At 33.4% G+C, this 18,594-nt stretch overlaps 1 protein-coding gene across 4 annotated transcripts in view; it reads left to right on the top strand.

Annotated features, from left to right (window-relative positions):
• The window catches only part of LOC127874427 (uncharacterized), an 82,814-nt gene that overhangs the window by 48,710 nt on the left and 15,510 nt on the right, over positions 1-18,594 (top strand). The window contains exon 1 of one of the 4 annotated variants that reach the window (XM_052418742.1): positions 5,959-6,514. The exons of the other annotated variants lie outside the window; for them this stretch is intronic. Coding sequence (XP_052274702.1) covers positions 6,480-6,514 — 35 coding nt within the window. The 5' untranslated portion in view covers positions 5,959-6,479. Of the gene's footprint in view, positions 1-5,958; positions 6,515-18,594 lie in introns of those variants that run through there. 4 annotated transcript variants of the gene reach the window in all.

An 18,594-nucleotide genomic window follows, 5' to 3' on the forward strand; every position in this document is an offset into this window, starting at 1 on the left:
ACATGGGTTTAAAAACTAGGTCACTAGGTCAACATACAGAAAAAGCTTGTGAACACTCAGCTAATGGAGGTATGGTTCCTCCATTCCAAAACATGCCACAATGAGGCTGGGCATTTTTGTATAAGGGGTCTACATGAAATTAAACACTTGAAAACTCTAGTAGAAGTAATATTTTTGACCCACTCATTGTGAAACCTGCTTAGAGCAACTAATTGAGTTGTTATGATATCTTGGTTGGGTTCAAAAATGATGTTGGTTTGTGAGAAAAAAATGGCTGCAAGGTATTGGGATGTAAATTTCCCTATACATTTGTTTGGAAACCAGTGGTGAACACTACTTGATCATAACAGTTTACTTACTTTTGGCCTCAGGTGAGCACCTCAGGGCCTTTTGCCCTCTTGTAAGCAACAACAAATAAATCACACAAAAAGGAAAAAATAGCTATTTATAATGGGCTCTGGTTGTGTGTGAAATCGTTATTCAACTTTTTATGTTTGCAGATTTGCATTAAGCAGCTTACTTTAGCAGTTTTTAATGCCGAAATGTTCATCTAAAACTGTCCTTTATACAGTCTTCATCTGCCTTTACAATGTAACAATGCAGTGTGATAAAGATTTTAGACTGATAAGTTTTGATGGCATGTTGGCAAGGCTGGATTATGTCTCCATACCTAAAATAATTGCAGAGATGGCACTTAAAGGCCTATTGAACTACAAATAGCACAGCAGGGATTCATGATTGTATAAGAATTGTCAACGGTTCTTCTGTGGATAAACAAGGCAGTATTGTTGTGTTTTTTGAAGATAGTTGCTTTCAATGATTTATTTCCATTATAATCGCTTTAGAAAATAGGAGAAGAATAAAAGTGTAAAGGATGTTTAAGTCGTAAATCAAGACTTTTCATTACCAGTCCGGGTGTTATTTTGTTGGGATCACATCAGGTGGACACAAATTACATTGAACAAACTTTAGATTGTTGTGTAGATATTTTGAATTCTACCTGTTTATGGTAATTGATTATTCATTTTATAAATAACATTGAAAACTAGGTCATTGGGACATTACTGATTGTGTACTCAGATCGACAACAATGATTGACTCAGATTATGCTTTCATAACCTCAAATACACTACAATGTCTAGACCTCAATCAGCTGTTGCACTGGTATTTGTAAAGCTCTGCATTGCAGACATGTTTGTTCAATTTAATGTTTTATTTGATGGCAAAGCAGTTTTAATCCCAATTAAAATGTACCCTGCAAAAATAGCTGTCATTGGGTTGTTAACCAGGCAGTCTTTTAATGAAGTTAAAAATCCTGGTTATTAACCACATTTTAATCCAAATTGACAATCCTTAATTGGGATATGCATGTCTGGCAAACAGCAAAATAGAAGCCTGTTTCCCTTCAAAAACTTTAGTTTACATTAACAAGTCTTGGATAATGGTTAAGGTCACCGTTACTTAAAATGTCCCCCTCAAAGCTCAATAAAATGAGTTTTTATTGTGATGGCATTTTAGGTTTATATTGCTTTCATTTACACCATGATTGGGGTTCCATTTACCCCAGTTTGGTAAAGATCAAATCACAGTTTCTTATAAAAAGAAAACCTGTCACCTGTCAATTGCTTGATTTTTTGGAGGGTATTTTTCTGATAGTGTATATTATGATGGTAATTGACATGCAGACATACATTGGAATTGCATTTGGGACCAGTAATGTGAAAAGTCACTGTTTCTTGAAATAGAAATACTGTTTTCCACTCCAAAACTTAAGTTTGTATGGTTCAGATATTGATCTGTAATTTATAGTGTAGATAGCTTACATGCTGAATTGCTGATTGAGCTTATGATTGCCCAATTACTTTAACCCTTTCCCACTCAGAAGCAAAGTGAAAATGGCTACCATATGGTATGTCCAAACAGCATAAAACCAGAACAGCCTGAAAGTAACTCCTAGTCTGCTCAGGTTTTATGCTATTTGCTGCTCATCAGTATCTAAGGGTTGGAAATGAAGCCTTAAAGTTGAACTGAGTAAGAAAGGTCTTAAATATAAATATTTCTGAGGGACTACAAATGCATGAAAATACCTAACTAAGTGGTAAATGGTTATATAAGTTATTAACGTAAAGTTTAAAACCCTATTTTGTTTTGTTACATTGTCATGTTTCTTGTTTTACAGGGACCTGTTCTTACATTTTTAGTATTTTTTTACAAGTGTCATTAATAAAAGTGACTTTACCAACATAGCTTTGATTATTGGAATATATTAAGATAATTTTAATGACTAGGAAAAACATGAAACAAAAAAGTGTTCCTTCCGTGTTGCTCAAACCCTAGACCTCCAGAAGCAAAAGTTAACGCTCTAAGACTACACCTCGCATGCCTTTGAATTTATGAGTTAGACGTTTTTGTTGGAATACACGTTTATGTAAATTATTTATTGTAATGCTTTTGTATATTTTGTATTTCAATTGATGATTATCCAAAAAACAGACAAATATTTTAAACATTTACTTTGCCTTTAAAAGGACTGTCCAACAGATTAAAGCGTCGCTCAACGCGAATCGATATTTTGGGAAACTACGAGGATTGCTTATAAAGCTAAAAAATACCTCCGCATTTAACGTGAGCGTGGATGGTCGAGTGGTAAAGTCGGGAGACATTTTACTCCAAGCTTCCATGACTCTAGGGGTCAGTGGTCCAAGCCCTGTGGAGGTTAACGTTTTTTCTTCTTTTTTTCGGCGTGCTGTATTAAGCCAGCTTTTCACCTGACCTGACCTTTGTAAGTGTCCAATAATATTCAAATAAAATTTCCCGCGGCTAGGTACGAATGAATACACTCCATTTATTCCATTGGCTGATTTGAGTATAACACCAAAACATTGGAAACATATCCGCGTCTTTGTAACACTGTGATACTGCATGAAACAATTTTATCTCTAATGAAAAGGCTCAATAGATAGAACAGTTTTACAATCAATTCTCGACATAAATACAGTTTGTGCGTGCACCTTTTATTTTCAGAGAATTACCAGCGCAAAAGCGTTTATACTAAAGGCTGTGTTCTCATATTTAGTACTTACTTCCATATTCATGTCAACATGTTAACATGTAAAAGTATAAAGAGCAGTGGAAGGGAGGCCTCACTTTAATGCATTGCATTTCAACCCTCGAGGTTTCGGGTCAATTCGCGGCCAGTGTGTGAAAGTCAGAGTTTATATACAGTTCATCACCGGAGTTCGCAGCCAGTAAAATAATCGTTATATAATAAAGACTCTATCCGTGAACTAGGTGACCTGGAATTTTCTTAGAATAGAAATATGTTAAATGAAGATATTCAGCAATATAATTAAGATATGTCAATAATAGATTATTTATGTGTTTTCAACAATACAATGATAAATATTATTTTAGATTAATTTCACAATAATTATTCCACCATATTGACTATTGTATTAAGCATGAACGCGATGATTCTCGAAACTGTTAATAATCGAATCATATAGCAATGTCCGACAAACCACTAAAACAGGTTTGTTTGAAGAACGCGCCTATAAATACGGATACTCCGCGTGTGGCCGGTTGACTCATATGTTTTAGTTTAACTTCCATTCTTCTTTTGGTTTTCTGTTTTGTATCTAAAGGTTTATGACCAGCAATATGTAATAATGTAAAATAAGCCGCGAAAACTCCGCGTAACATCCCTTACTGCGTGTGATGCAGCTAAGAACTGCACAGAAAAAGGCATTCGCTATCATTGATCTCATTCATTGAACTATCAACGCCGTTTATCTTTTTTAAAGATATTTCTTGTTAAATTGTATTCTTATTTTTTACTGGAGATTTTTAGTTCAAACGTTCAAATTTATCAATATAAAGCATTTAAAACAGTTAATGACAAGCTTTAATACATGCCAAAATCTGTTGGACGGCCCCTTTAAGTTTGCTTTTTAAATATGATGCATACATTCTGTGTTTAAATCTTTTTAAAAAATATATAATTTTCCCAGTCAGCAAGTGCCTTTAATGTTGTTTTATTTTAAAGAGTCTATTTAAACAAAAGAAAAACATTGTGGGCCCTAATGTGGTCTTAAAACACTTAAAGTAGTGATGCATTTAAATTTGATTCGCATCAGCAGGTAATTAACATTTACTTTATAAAACATAGCATTCTGATTAACTGGCTTACAGTGGAATAAATACTTTGTAATAAAAGCAATGGGAATTCGAAAATGTATTGCTGTGGAGGCTTTATGATGATCTCAGTTGTTTATGCAACACTAAGAATGGAGAAAAAAATTATCAGGGACTAGAAAATGGCTTACATTCTGTATTTCATTTTGAATGATACCAGCTTGAAGATAACAAATGTTTCAACTTTATTGTAACAGTGTGTTTTCAATCAAACTTGATAGAACAATAAATAAGTGATAAAGCATTTGCTATGATGTTGTTAGGCCAAGGACAAATTATTGTATAACCCATTGAAAACTTCTTTCATGATAGTGAACACAAGCAGGTTTCAAGATGTCTTACCCTCTGGTTTTTAAAGAGTAACTTGTTAAATTAAAACTCAATGAATGGACATAACCAAGGAAGTCAGTGCAAACCCAACCACAGTTATTATTTTCTGACTCCTCTGTGATACCTGTGTGGCTTATAGTTTGTGTATTTTACAAATACCTGCTAATCTGCTACTAATTGTTTCTGATCACCTGACTATGAATGGCTATCACATCCCTTCAACCAGTGGACTGTGTGTGACATTGGCACACACCCCTGTCAGGTCATCGCATCCCTGTAAATAAAGGGTTTAGTGTTAAAATGTGAAATTGTAAATTTCAAATACAATATAAAGCTAATACATCACTCAAACATTAAGGTAAATTTAAAAGGAGCATTATGCAGAAAAACTATTGCATGCGGTATAACTCTTTCAGTGCTGGAACCGAATTTTGAAGGCCTTTGCAAACAATTTGGATCCAGATGAGATGCCATAGAACATGGCGTCTCATCAGGATCCAAACTGTTTGCTATTCTGATAGTATTCTTTAAAAAAAAAATGAAGAAAATGCTCATTTTAGAAATTCAGCAGACAACAAATTTCCCAGCATGCAAAGGGATAAACATTTGAGGCACTTACAACATTCATATCTTGGGGTGGGGTGGGTGGGGGTAACTGCAGGATAGGAGTCTTGAACTATTGTACCTGATATACAAGTTTGAAGCACACACAACAGTATCACACTGAACCCCCTCCAACTACAGTGTACACCCTACATTGTGTATTGACTGGGCAGTGACAATGGGCTGTGGATCGGCTTTCATCTGATCTCTACTGATTACCCAGACAGTGATCAGCAAGACCCTTATCTAGAGCTGTAGTCCACATGTCCACTGAGAACAGAAAACATTGTGTGGATAGCTTCTTTGTTGAGGATGTTATATAAGAAAAGCTGTGGAAATTATGTGGCTTTGTGTGAAATTGATATGCCAGAACACTATTGTAAACTACCAAAGTTTGTTTTTATTTGTAAGACACTTTCATACTCTGCAAAAATCAAAGGTTTATGAAAAAATATTTTTAGAAGACTATAAATACAATGTATTTTTGTGTGTGTTAATTTCAGTGAAGAAATTTGTGACATATTTTTCATCAGTTTTAATAATTGTGAGCAGCAAGAAGGCAAAAGTGATGGACAACAAAATTGAGAAAACACTGTTTTTTTGCTGAATTGCAAGTCAGAAAGAAAGAAGTTTGAATTGAAATGTTATAGACGAACAGCTGTGTTTGCTAAAGATTTCGTGTGTTTGATGAGCACTTTTCTTTTTCATACTCAGAAGAGGTTATGTCGTAATTGAATCCGTCATGCAACCAGGTGGTTTATGAACGTGGAGTCTTTGTTGGGTAATTATTATAATAATACCTGGTCTGAAATAAACTTGATAGAATGATAACAAACGGCTGAGTGACAAAATGATAACTTTCTTACGGGGATTAAACCTTATTTGCTGTATCGGTAAAAACAATTTAGTAAACTGCCTAATGGTAAAACGAGCATGGTGATTTAAGAATCCAGATTAGTGACATATTTAAACTTTAGCAGGCCAGCAAGCGTGAGTAAATAATGTGTCATTGTTAGGTAGGCTTTTGGCATGTAAACATCATTGTGGAAGAAAAATACGGTGCGAAAAATACAAATAGAAAATATTATAAATCGAGTGGAAGTCTGGACATGGTGTTTATATATTGTGGTGACTCTATATGTAATGAATGGCATTGTGGACTTAAAGTACTTTATTGACTATATAATGGATTGACTTTATATGTATTGAGTGGCTTTGTGGAATTAGTATTGGACTGAGTATTTTGTCAACTTTATGATTGACTTTATATAATATTGAGTGACATTGTGGACTTAGTGTTCATGCATTTTGTTGACTATGTAATGGATTTTCGAGGCCAATCATAAACGAAGATGAGAAGTGTACAAGTTGATATCATCAGAAATGTGTAAGTGTTTACTCTGCACTTTCGATTTATAGGTAACCAAACAAATGATGTCTAATCCATATCAGGGCTCTTTAAAGAATGGATATCATAAATTTTAATAAAATTATGTGGTGAAATTTTTCAATTTGGTGAAGGGAAGGTATTTAACAAATACTTTTTTCAAGAGTTTGTACAGTTTTATTTCTAATAGGATTTATAATGCATTTGAAGGTGTGTACATTGTTTGCATGTATGAACTAGGATTGTCGTGTTGGTGGTTTTGATCACTTGAAATGCAATGATTTATAGGATGATTTTGATAATTTCTACTGTTTTTCAAATGCATTCCAAACATTTTTTCTAAGGTTTGTTTGTCTTGTTATATTTGATAACCTCTCTGTTCCTTTGATTTTTAGTAATTTGTTTATAGTTGAGGTAATGCAATCATGAAAACATAGTGAGGTCATTTTTTTAAAGTAGTGTGGCAAATAATGTAGATTACTTTTTTATATATACAATATTTAAATTATGTTAAAGCTTGGTGATGATCATGCTGCTATAAGACTCTGTAGTAGTGATAATTCGGTAATGTTAATATTGTGACCGTATGTTTCTCAAAATAGAAGTTCTTTTGCAATAATTTTTCAGCCATTTTTAAACAGGTATAACACTTAACAGGTTCATTCAGTCCATATTGGATTTCAGTAAAAGACAACATTTTTTGCCATCCCTGCTTGTGATTACTGAAATCTGCATTATAGTGGAATGTAGCCTTGGAGGGGTTAATCAAACGGCTGTTACATCATGAATTTATTATACCTCATTTGTAGCCTACTATCACACACCAGCAATCTACATATCACCACCCACACTCCCTCCCTAGGGGTTAATTATATACCTGATGCATTTAACTATTTTATTTCAGCCCTAATTAAACCTGACACCACTGCAGTGTGTCTGAGGACCTGTTGAAGCTTTTGCTTATGGTGTTAAGGTGTTGGAAGGGGGAATACTGCAGTTCTCAAACTGATTAAGGTGCCAACCTTCCCCATATTGACCAGATTGTAGTAATTTAATATTTACCTGGACTTGAACCTGTTTGACTTTGTATAAATATTATAACACTAAGATTCAACAATTGCAGGTACTTTTAAAAATTTAAACTATAATTGTGTTGAAAGTTTTATTTGTGCGTTGTTATTATTATGTCAAGATGAAATTAAGTTAATGTTATACCAATTTAATAATTAAATATATAATTGTCTTAATTCACCAGTTCCCTTTACATAGATTACTGTAACATTAACCTACATATGTATTAACATATGTGTGTTTAACTTCAAATTTAAGTATTTAAAATAAATATGTATATCATGCATTATAAACACTCATTGCTAGCAATAGATTTTGTATCTTTGTATCCATAGCAATATGGGTTATTGGTGATTCAATAACCATATTATGCATCGATACATGTACTGATGACTAGATCACAGTAAATTAAGGACACTCCTAAATCTCCTCTGGTAAAACATACATATACAAGTCATATAAAAAAGTAACAGCTGCATGTAATAGGTTTATTAGCTTTAACACCACTTAAGCACCACTCATGTCAACTTGTAATTCATATATTTACAAATATCAAGCCTACATGGTAATGGATTTGCTCTTGTTAACCTGTGATGACTTATATGGTTCCAATCTCAAAGATCAACAACGGCACAAGTTCATTTAAGGAGTTTTGTGACAAATCCTGACACACAGATTGCTGCAAGGTTTCATTTTGAGATTTAATTAAGTGATGGACATCTTTTTCTCCTTCATTATGATGTTACTAGCTAAAGGTTAATATGCATTTTTGTATATACGTGTATTGCACACATGGAAATGATGCATGCATTTTAAAGGGATTCTGTAACAGTATGATAAGCCCTAGCAGCGATTAATAAGTTTTTATCCAAAATAGTTTGTAATTGCACTTCTAGATGGAATGTTTTTCACTTCTGAGCTTGTATCCTTAAAGGACAGTGGTCCACCAAAGCTATAGTTTTGGAAAAAGGTCAGTGTGTCCGTCTCAATTTAGATGCTGACGCTTGGGACCATGAAACTATTTGTGTGGTGTCTGGGGTATGTATGTCTCAATTTATCAGAATGGCAAATCAGTCTGGAAAGTGGGGAAACAGACATGATAATCAACATCAGAAGTGTGAACATTTGGCAAACATTTGAGGAACATTCAAGGCATTCAACTTGAGTCGGAGAAAAATAATTAATTTTTAATTAGTGAGGATAAGAATGAAATAAATAATAGTAATGCTAATAATTAATCAAAAGACCAAACAATTATTATTTTCTCTAGAATATAGAGTTAACAAGTGTTAAAATGGATGACAATAAAAAATAATAGTTATTTTGTATGAATTTACAATTTGCAGGTAATTTGTCAATATGTGTCAGGGAAAAAATGAGGGAAGTTTTCAAAACAATTTCAGTGGTCACCTTTATATAATCTGTCTTGTAGTGGACATTATTTCACTTCATCATCATGTGATGGTCTGAAATATTTCCTATGTAAATATTCTGTGGCAACAAACAACAACAGTTTAATCTTTATGTATTGTTGACATTTCTGTTGTGATATCTGGGATGTCAGATTTTCTTTTGAGGCATGAGAATTTAATGATAAAAAGCTGATTGCATTTGTTTGTTTAAACCCACTAAACAACAGTATCTGTATTATTGATCAATGGTGCAGTAGTGATAGTTGTTTATTATTGATTCTGTAGATATGTCTTCAAGGGAAACTTTTAGGGGTTTTCTAAATGTTTATTCAGTGACAGATAACAACTGAAAAGATGTTTATTAATTAAACATATTTTAACCTATTTGAAATTATTTGAAAAGATAAAAAGGGCTTTTTATGTACCCCACTATAGTAGTGGGGGACATATTGTTTTTGCCCTGTCTGTTGGTTGGTTGGTCTGTTGGTTGGTTTGCGCCAACTTTTGCAATAACTTTTGCAATATTGAAGATAGCAACTTGATATTTGGCATGCATATGTATCTCATCGAGCTGCACATTTTAAGTGGTGAAAGGTAAAGGTCAAGGTCATCCTTCAAGGTGAAAGGTCAAATATATGGGTAAAAATCGCTCATTTAATGTACACTTTTGCAGTATTTCAATATTCAAGATAGCAACTTGATATTTGGCGTGCATGTGTATCTCATGGAGCTGCACATTTTGAGTGGTGAAAGGTCAAGGTCATCCTTCAAGGACAGAGGTCAAATATATGTGGCCAAAATCGCTCATTTTATGAGTACTTTTGCAATATTGAAGATAGCAACTTGATATTTGGCATGCATGTGTATCTCATGGAGCTGCACATTTTGAGTGGTGAAAGGTCAAGGTCAAGGTCATCCTTCAAGGTCAGAGGTCAAATATATGTGGCCCAAATCGCTTATTTTTTGAATACTTTTGCAAGATTGAAGATAGCAACTTGATATTTGGCATGCATGTGGATCTCATGGAGCTGCACATTTTGAGTGGTGAAAGGTCAAGGTCAAGGTCATCCTTCAAGGTCAAATATGGGTCAAAATTGCTCATGTAATGTCACTTCTGCAATATTGAAGCTAGCAATTTTATATTTGAAATGCATGTGTATCTCATGGAGCTGCATATTTTGAGCGGTGAAGGGTCAAGGTCATCCTTCAAGGTCAAACGTCATATAGAGGGACATTGTGTTTCACAAACACATCTTGTTATCTTGGTAATAATTTTATCTTGTAAACTAGTTCTTTTCATGCAGAGTTAATTGCATCATAAAAAGTGGCTGTATTGGTTTCATATATTGTTTGTGTTCAATGATTATTTCATACACATGGAGCCTTTCTTCTTTTCTATTTGCAGTTTAAATTTATTAACTTTTTGATGAAATTTATGTAATATACCGATGTTAAATGCACTTTCAATACACTTTCTCACCATAGTATTTCCAACATAGTTACAAGTGTATTTAGAAGTTGTTTTTTTCTAAAGGTCAAAATAAATTCTGTTGTTCAGCCTTTATTGGAACAAGTTATCTTCACTTGCTGGTGTTTGCATCCAAAACTAGTGGTATTGTTCTGTAACCCCTAGCAACCATTACAAAATAACACCGCATTAGACACAAATGTTAGCTGTTTTCCTTTCTCCTGATTTATTGGTGTAAGACTGTGTACTTCTTGATTAAATGTTGATACAGATGAAATTTAAAGACCATAAAATGGCAAGTTAAAACAGCCTTTAGTGGGGTGCAGCTGCAAAACATGAAATTAATCAGAAATAACCGCAGAGATGTGAATAGATGTTATTCATTTCTTCCCATTTTACAATCCATTTTCAGTGCAGATACTAAAGTGTTTATTTTGGGTAGGCTGATGTGGGAAATGGTATCATGAAAAAAAAGAATGTTATTTTAAAGGAAAAACCTATTCCACACCTTTATAATATAAATCTGCATGGATGATGCTTAAATTTATGCAACGTTACACAATATGTCACCACAAATCCTTATATTGGTATTGACTAATGATATTTTCATGAATTAATCTTACGTGCGAATGTCATTATGATGAATGACTGATATCTTTGCAAACTAATTAATTGAATGACAAAGATTATTCATAACAATGAATGCAAAGTCCAATTTAGTAACTGTTGTTCATCAGCCAATTAATGAATGAGTGGCAAGCATGCAGCATTACTTGTAACAGGTGGGTTTCAATTGTTCTTAAGTGCTTAATCTCTATTGAGATTTATCAAACACAATAAAATACAAAAATAATTGATGTTATGGTAATTTACACTCTATGGCCTCTTATATCAAACAATAGAGCTTAAGTGCGACGGAGCACACAATGAAAAAGCATCCGCCAACAACGTTTGCACAATGCCAATATTTGCCGTATATGGCTGTGTTTTGGAGGGATTAATCTGATCTGGGATGATAGTGGGATCGAATGAACCTGCTTTAATTATGTAGCCCACCTACAGTGTTTTTTACGTCAACTTTAAGTGCCTTGAGTTGGGAGTGTGGTAGGGGTGCTTCAGTGTTTGCCCCAAGTGTTCCGAGTATTGAATCGTTGAACTGAAAACAAAAAATGCAGAGGAAAAAAAGATTAGCGCAGTGTGGTGACGTCAAATTTGAATGTGATGTTTTGCAAATATTTGGTCTTTTCAATGAAAACACATGCAAGCTTCAAGATTAGTATTATCTACCTGCCAATTAGGACTATATGCATGGCTGGCATGTCAAATTGACATGTTTGATGATTGGCTATTATGACTTTGTATAAGACACAATTATGATATCTCAAGAAAAAACATTAAAAAATAACAAAAGAACAAAGTTTTCCTACCCTTAATTTGTTTGTAGGGATGGCAAAATTATTTGAATAATCGAATATTCGATTGAATGGTCAGCATTCGAATAATAAAAATGATATTCGCAAATTCGCATTTTTTATTCAAACGTAATTTCACCGATATTTAATGACCTGCGAACCGCTTACTAAAAAGCAACCGAAACCACCTGGGAGTAACATGTTTGACGTGACGTTCTTCGTGTCAAACTGATAACGCGGCCCGTAGCGGTGTTGATTGCGCAATGCAATATACACGCTCTAAGAAAGGCCCCGACTGTTGTTTGCCAATAGGGTGCCAATTAACGGTTTCAATTGACTGGCGAATATTAATTAAGTTTTGTGATCACAGTATGTACAACCATTTAAATGTGTGAATTACTCAAATCGCGCAATGCAATATACTGACTATATGAAAGGGCCCGAACTGTTGTTTGTCAATTAGGTACCAATTAAGGGCTTCACATTACTTGCGAATAATAATTAAGTTTTTGTGATCACAGTTTGAACAGACATTTAAATAATGTGAATTACTCAAAAGTAACAGATGATATAAACTAAACAATCATCAAGGAATCATAATTCAAATCTGAAAATGCCACCAGCCCCTTCTGCAGTATGGAATACTTTACACGGTCTGTGGATAAGAAGACCGCAAAGTGTAATGTGTGTAAACTTAGTTTTACATATGCGCGGTGTGCTACAAATCTGTGGAATCATAAAAAAATAAAATTCTATGACACAATGTTTTCCATTCTATTTGTGCCCGATCACAGTATCGGTCATAGTATTAATCGACAGCGATACAATTTTTCGATAGCAACGTTAATAAACAGCCTCGTATTTAGCAAACGGATATAACTTACAAACCAATGGAAATTAACACATAACAAGGTAAAATCATGCGAATATTCGAATATTCGATTGAATGAATTTGCGAACATTCGAATACCGATATTGGTATTCGATGCCATCCCTATTTGTTTGATATGTCACTATTTTTTGGTATAAGTTTTCCAATTGATCATAGAAGGGACATTTGGAAAGAATTTTAGGAAGGTTGATCCTAAAAGCATGTTAAAAAAATCTCTATTATCATTATCTATGGTACACAGTAAAGGGTGGTATACTGGAATTTCCATAAATGTCTTGCTTTCCAAAACTTGTCCAGGAATGTTCTCAAACACCTTTTAACATATGAATTCAAACTTGCAGGTATTGTTCCTCTTAACCCATTTATGCCTAGTGGACTCTCCCATCCTTCTAAATTGGATCAATTTATTTCCAAAATTAGGGATGTCTAGCATATTTATTTCTATATTTAGAATATTTCTTACAGAAATTCCTTTAAGCATCATGCGGCGTCTCATCTGGGTCTATGCTGTTTGCCAAGGCCTTTTTTCTAGACGCTAGGCATTAATGGGTTAATATTAAGTTGTGCATGCAGTGTTACGTTAAAAGTTCAATACAAGTTATGTTGTTGTTTTCAAATTGGACTTTATACCTGCTGTTCAGGATTGCAATTTTCCCAGTGAAAGCCAGTTTGTTAACACTCAATAGGAAAACAAATTGCTGAAAAGAGGATGTCAGCCAAGGAAAGGTTATCAAAATGTGTCATAGATATCGTTTTACAAGGTTGACATTTGTCAGTACAAGATAACGCAAGTACCCAGTATCTGCTGACTGTCCAGACTGACCACTTATAGTGGCCGGAGTGATCTGTTGACCACACACTGTCCAGACTGACCTCTTATAGTGGCCGGAGTGATCTGTTGACCACACACTGACCATGACTGTACTTGTCATGCTTTTCAATTTGCAATATTTGCTGCATTTTGAGGCTGCTTTGCAATTAATACTATACACAATTTCCTATAGTGCGTGCCTTATATATCATATGTTCTTCTTATAAGTGGAGTAATAAAGCATAAATAAATCAGTGCAAAATAGTTAAATTTATATGTAATAAATAACTGAAAGAATAAGATTACTTGATTAAAATATTGATTCTGATACAAGTATACTGTTGAATGTAGTGTCTCTATGAAACCAAATTAATTAAATTAATAAAAAAGACATAAATAAAAGTATGTGAAAGTTGCACACAAATATATTTTAAATTTACACCCACTGTTGTTAATGTTTGATCACTGTATATTTACACCAGGCACATTTGGAAAACATTTGCATTCCAGGAGAATATTATTTGCACTTGCCCTGGTTGTAAGTCACTGACAACAAACACTTAACAAATAAGACTGATGTGTCTGTTCTATTACTATTCAGCTGTCAACAAATTCAGTCTCTATTGCTATCATAGGGACCATCAGAAAATTGCACCCAAAAGACCAGGGTTTGATTTTCAAAACATGTCATACAAACCATTGAATTTTAAAAGAGCAAACAAAGTGAACTGTCAATATCACAAGCACAGGAGACAGAAATATTTATTTTTAAATTGTTATTGCAAATTATTATAATAAATGCACTGAGTATGTGTTTACATTTCTTTTTTGGAAATGTTGTTCTCATGTTAGTTATTACTATTCTAGTCCAATATATGAATTACGATATTCAGAGTAAAGCTGTGCTTTAAAGGGGCCTTTTCACAGATTTTTGCATGTACTGAAGTTTGTCATTAAATGCTTTATATTGATAAATGTAAACATGGGATCTAAAAAGCTCCAGTAAAAAACTAGAATATAATTGAAGATCGTAACAAAAGTAACCCTTAATTTGGCTAGTACCACTGACCCCTGGAGTAAAAGTCTAACGTTTAGACCACTCGGCAATCTGTGCTCAAACAAGGAGTTATGTATTTGATTCTTTATATTAAAGCAATCCTCGTAGTATCACAAAATATAACGACTACAACACAACTCTCCAAATTATTCAATCGTTTCACGTTGCAACGCTTTATAATTTTCAGGTTTTTAAATCGTCAAAAGATGCATATAATGGATATTTTAGAGCAGGGTAAATGTTCACTATTACTGTTTCGTAAAAAATAGCATAACTACAACGAAAATTTGCGAATCTGAATTTTTTTATAAATATTGTCAATTTACCAAAACATGAAAAGGCCCATTTAATAACGATTGTGTTTGTCATGCCAATGTCAATGCTTATTATACAGGCTTAATTTTGCTCTGGTCATTGTTTGTTAACATGTAAATTTAACTGGACAGAATATAGAATATTTACATATTTAATCGGTGAAGTGTAGCAGTGACTAACAAATAAATTCTTCTTGCTCACAGTCCAAATAAGGCCAAAACATTTATTGTGTTCTAACCGCAACAAAATAAGCTATGGTGGAAACACTTAGCCACTTGGTAAGCTACAGCGACAGCATTCCTGTAAATCAAAGAATAGGCACTTTTATGGCAATGGAATTTCTTTTGTCTGTGAATTATTTGTCAATTGGTTGGCTTAAGTAGATCTTGTTCAGTGATTGTGCAATGTCTGGTAAACAAGAACACATTCAGACCAAAGCTTTCCCAAATTAGGATGAGTGTTGTTTAAAGTACACTTGACCCATATTGTTTTTAAGGTTCCAACAAGAATAGTTATAGAAGCTTTACAGATGATGTATATTTCTTATCATGTAAAAGCATCAATATGCATGACACCTAGTACACATCAGAGGAATTCTACAAAATAAACAATTTATTTTGTTGATCTTTGTAATAATGACATCATAATAATCTGTAATAATCTTATCCTGATATATTCACTCTAAAATGGCATAGATTTGCCCTTAAAGGTCTATTATATTTTATTAATACACTAATATCAGCTCACAATTGTTATGCTTTATTTTCATCAACACTATAATTTAAATCCATTTGGAAGTTTCAATTTGTTTTAACTTTGTAGGCTTAACCTCACCAGAACAAAGTGAATTATGCCATTTTTACAAATATGTAAGGTCAGTGTATTATAATCTTGACAGTTAAGAAGTAATTACAGGACTCTCAGTGAAAGAAATTATGTAGTATTTTGATTCAATCATAGTAGGGCATTGTAAGGCAACCTCTAGACACTTGTTTGTGACCTAGCCCTAGAATGAAGGTTTAATTACAAGAAGCCAACAATCTTTGCTCCCTTTCAAATGTGAAGTTATGTTTTGTCATTTTACAACAACAGCTTTACTAAATCCTTTGATCTTAGATATGTAATCATTTCAAGTATCCAAATTTAAAAGAAATATCTTGGCTAACTAATTTAGTATGATGAAACAAGAATATGCCAGCAAAAATCAAACACAGTGAAAACTCTAAAGGAGTGTTTCCTATTGTAGTGTTCCAGCCGATATTGATAGGTGTTGAGGGAAAGGGCTTCCCCTATCTTTGTTTGTGGTCATTCACCTCTCAGGTTAACATTTTATTGGGCTTCATTGCAATAACATTATACTTGAATGATATTTGTTTGGAGTTACTGCAGTTTGCTAGCAATCAGTAATTAATACTGTATAACAGTAGAGAAGATTTTTCACTTTCAATCATGTTTCTATACTAATTAAAAATGGAGACAGCAGGTGTGGCTGCCCATTCAATTTAATTAAAGTGCAAAGCTAGAGTCTTCTGTTTGCTCCTAATGTGTGTTGAAAAAGTTCATTGACATGACTTAATAACAAATCATTTTGGCAGAATGATTAGTGTTGCAGTGAATCTTAGATCTTTGTATGATGATTATTGTTATGGTTTCTTTGAGGTTGTTGACTCTTCTTATGTGACCAGTGCACAGAGTAACTTTGATTGGGTTGGAAAGCATTATTAAAGTTCTAAAGTATAATTCTCCTTTTGATTTAATAGTATGAAGTGGCAATTTTAAAAAATAAGGAAAAGTCTTCTATTGTAAACTAAGCCATAAGTGACATTGAAAATGTACTAATTATGAACATGACACCTATTTCTACTGGCTTTTATTTGTGTGGAATTCTCTATATAGCAGTCACAGATGTCAAGTAAATGTGTGTGGTTGCATGATTGTGTGGCTTCAATCGTGCCTGAACTGCAACTTTGTCATTAGACGCAACATTTTTAAAGCACCAAACATTTCACAGGCATGCCTTAAAATGTCAGGTCAAACTAAGCTATAAAACAGCGTGTCTGCGCTGTAACTTTCTCATTCATCATGCAATTTTAGAATAATTCGCTACAAATGACCACCATGAGTGTTTACTGTCTCCCTACATCAAAGTTCAAGGTCACTCTTGGTGCTTTAAGATCAGATTTAGTCATAAAACAGCTTGTCCAGACAGTTACTTTGTAAAATACCACAAAAATGACCACCATGCCGAGATGGTCAGGTGTATAACCTTTCTCCCTATGTCAAAGGTCAAGGTCACACAAGTAATAATGGATACAAATTAGATTGTCTTGCCTGTAACTTTTTCTTTTCATTCATCATCCAGGGAATTCAGTAGATTTTGAAAACCAGGAGTCAAAATGACCCAAGATCTCAAAATTATGAGGGGTCAAAATAAAAATGATTATGGTCAAAATACTGAAGTACATGTAACTTGAAATGTTCAATTACTGTTTACCACAAATGGTCTTCACATTGATGCTATGTGTTATTTGTAACAACCGTCTCCCTTCTTCAAAGGTCAATGTGACATGTTATGGTATTATGGTATCTATTTGTTATTTTAAAGTATAATTCTGAAAACTAAATTCTTTTGTTTAAGAAGTAGTACATGTTTGCTTTTAAACAATTGTCTGAAAATGTATCATTGATCAAAATTGAGACTTTTTGAAAGCGAATTAACAATTAAATTATAACTTTGAAATATAACTTCTTGTCATTTATAATTTCTTCACATTTAAGCACTCAACAAATTACATGTTAAACACTATTGTAACATAAAGCCACAGTTAAATGGATGCATTAAGAACAATGGCTTGCATTATCAATATTTGATTCTTACATGCAATAATGTCATCACATTTCGGTAACATCACATTTAAGTGAAATGTTTTCAGAATTCTGATCTCCTTATGTCATTTGCATGCAAATGCGATATGTAGAACCCATACAGAATATAGATAAGTAACTTGCTAATAGCATAATGGAACTGTTTCCTGTCTATCGAACATTTCCTACTCATTTTATTCCTGAAGGAATATGGCAATAAATGAGAAAATTCTGTGAAAGCTTTGCTGATTCAGCAGAATATTAGAAAGTCTGCACAGCAAATCCAATTCTATTGGTAAATGGTGAACTTCTAGAAACATATTTTATAAGAAATGTTTAAATAAAAATAAATAAATAAATAATTATGAAATGTACGTGCTGCATGAACATAATAAATGAGCTTTAGTTTAAATGTACTTTTGTTGTAAACTTGCCTGGTCCTGTTTTCATGTTGTTGTTCACCTTTCAGCTTAATGAACAAGGAGTACAAACTGTTTTTATTATTAAATTCATATGCTTGTTTGTTTAGCTGATTTTTTTGTAGTATTAAGCAGGAAATGCTTGTGGTTTTTGCTTCCATTTAATGTCTGCATTGTTACACTTGAACCGCAGTAAAGGCTGAATAGGTTTTTTTTTCGTAATAGATCGAGTCCATGTTACAACATTCTTGTGCAAGTCTAGACATTCAAATTATCTCAAAAGTTGTTTTGGAAGTTCCATTATTATAGTCATAAAAGGCTATTAGGCTGTTTTATTTGTTGTTGTAGATAGACAGGG

The sequence above is a fragment of the Dreissena polymorpha genome, chromosome 3, assembly GCF_020536995.1.
Source record: "Dreissena polymorpha isolate Duluth1 chromosome 3, UMN_Dpol_1.0, whole genome shotgun sequence".
NCBI lineage: Eukaryota > Metazoa > Mollusca > Bivalvia > Myida > Dreissenidae > Dreissena > Dreissena polymorpha.